Genomic DNA, 1,054 nt, shown 5'->3' with positions numbered 1-1,054 from the left:
CTTTCCTCATGTTTTCCTTGATTTACATGAGGACTTGAGACAACACAGTAGGGACCATTGCTGTACTAACAGGTCAAATAATTAATCTTCAAGGAAAACCTTTGCTTTTTGAATCTTATGCTACAATTGCATGGTTTCCTGGGGAATCAAATGTAGGAGTAAATAATTTCTGTTTGTCAAGAAAGGTTAAGAGGTTTGTGACTATGTTGGTCAGTACTGAAATAACCGTTCATATGATTCCACTGTGGCTATTGTTTGCATTGGCATAGACCAGTAACACTCCTCAAAATGTAAAGTGAAACTCATCTTATGCCCTGGGAGTTTACAACTCAAAAAATGCCTTTGCAAATACTTCATATGCCATATCCATACAGTAGCAGCTTTGCTCATGCAAAACAACCCCTGAATCCAATTTAGGTAAAATGGAGGGAAATCCCCAAGGTTGAAGTACTACGCCCTGTCCGTTAAGCAGAAGTTGTTGCTAAAAACAAACAGCCTACTGTGGCTCCTTCTGCCAGCTTGACAGAAAGTCAGTCTCCCAGGGCTAAGGGTGTTATACTGGATCTGACTTATCAGTCATCTAATCCAGCATGTTCTCTGGGAGCAAGCAGGACTCATGTTTAAAACGAAGCGCAGACTTGTCAGACAGCTGTAACACAATAGGCGCTTTCTGGAGACCTTGGGCCAACTGCGATATGAAATCCTGAGCTTCTCCGTGTCACTAGAACTGACATTTCCTGTCAGGTCCACCTCGGGAGCCTCGCTGTCCGGGCGCGATGGCAACGAGGGAGAAGCCAAGAAGGCGAAGGCAATGGCGGGAAACAAACCTTCACTTTGAGGCGATGCTCACGAGCACGCAGCCCCCTGTAGACCAGGGGATGAGCTAACCCCTGCCCTCAGCACTTGTCACAGCACACCGCCAGCTCTGAGGACCGTGAGGACCCCCAGTGCGAGGCGGAGCCCCCGAGCGGACCCGCTGAGCGAACTCCCTCACAACCACCAAAATGGCGGCCGGGCCGGCGCCTGCGCCGCTGCGCCTGCGGCCCCCGTCGCC

General features: G+C 49.5%; 1 protein-coding gene across 1 annotated transcript in view; it reads left to right on the top strand.

Moving 5' to 3' along the window:
• Positions 1–838, top strand: part of SBK1 (SH3 domain binding kinase 1) — a 108,975-nt gene extending 108,137 nt beyond the window's left edge. Inside the window, exon 4 of the mRNA XM_009881971.1 lies at positions 745–838. Coding sequence (XP_009880273.1) covers positions 745–838 — 94 coding nt within the window. The remainder of the gene's footprint in view (positions 1–744) is intronic.
• Positions 839–1,054: the final 216 nt, after the last annotated feature.

Source organism: Charadrius vociferus, unplaced genomic scaffold (assembly GCF_000708025.1).
Source record: "Charadrius vociferus isolate BGI_N301 unplaced genomic scaffold, ASM70802v2 scaffold593, whole genome shotgun sequence".
In the NCBI taxonomy this organism is placed as follows: domain Eukaryota; kingdom Metazoa; phylum Chordata; class Aves; order Charadriiformes; family Charadriidae; genus Charadrius; species Charadrius vociferus.
Note: the sequence above shows the minus strand (reverse complement) of the source record. Positions and strands in the feature narration are given on the sequence as shown.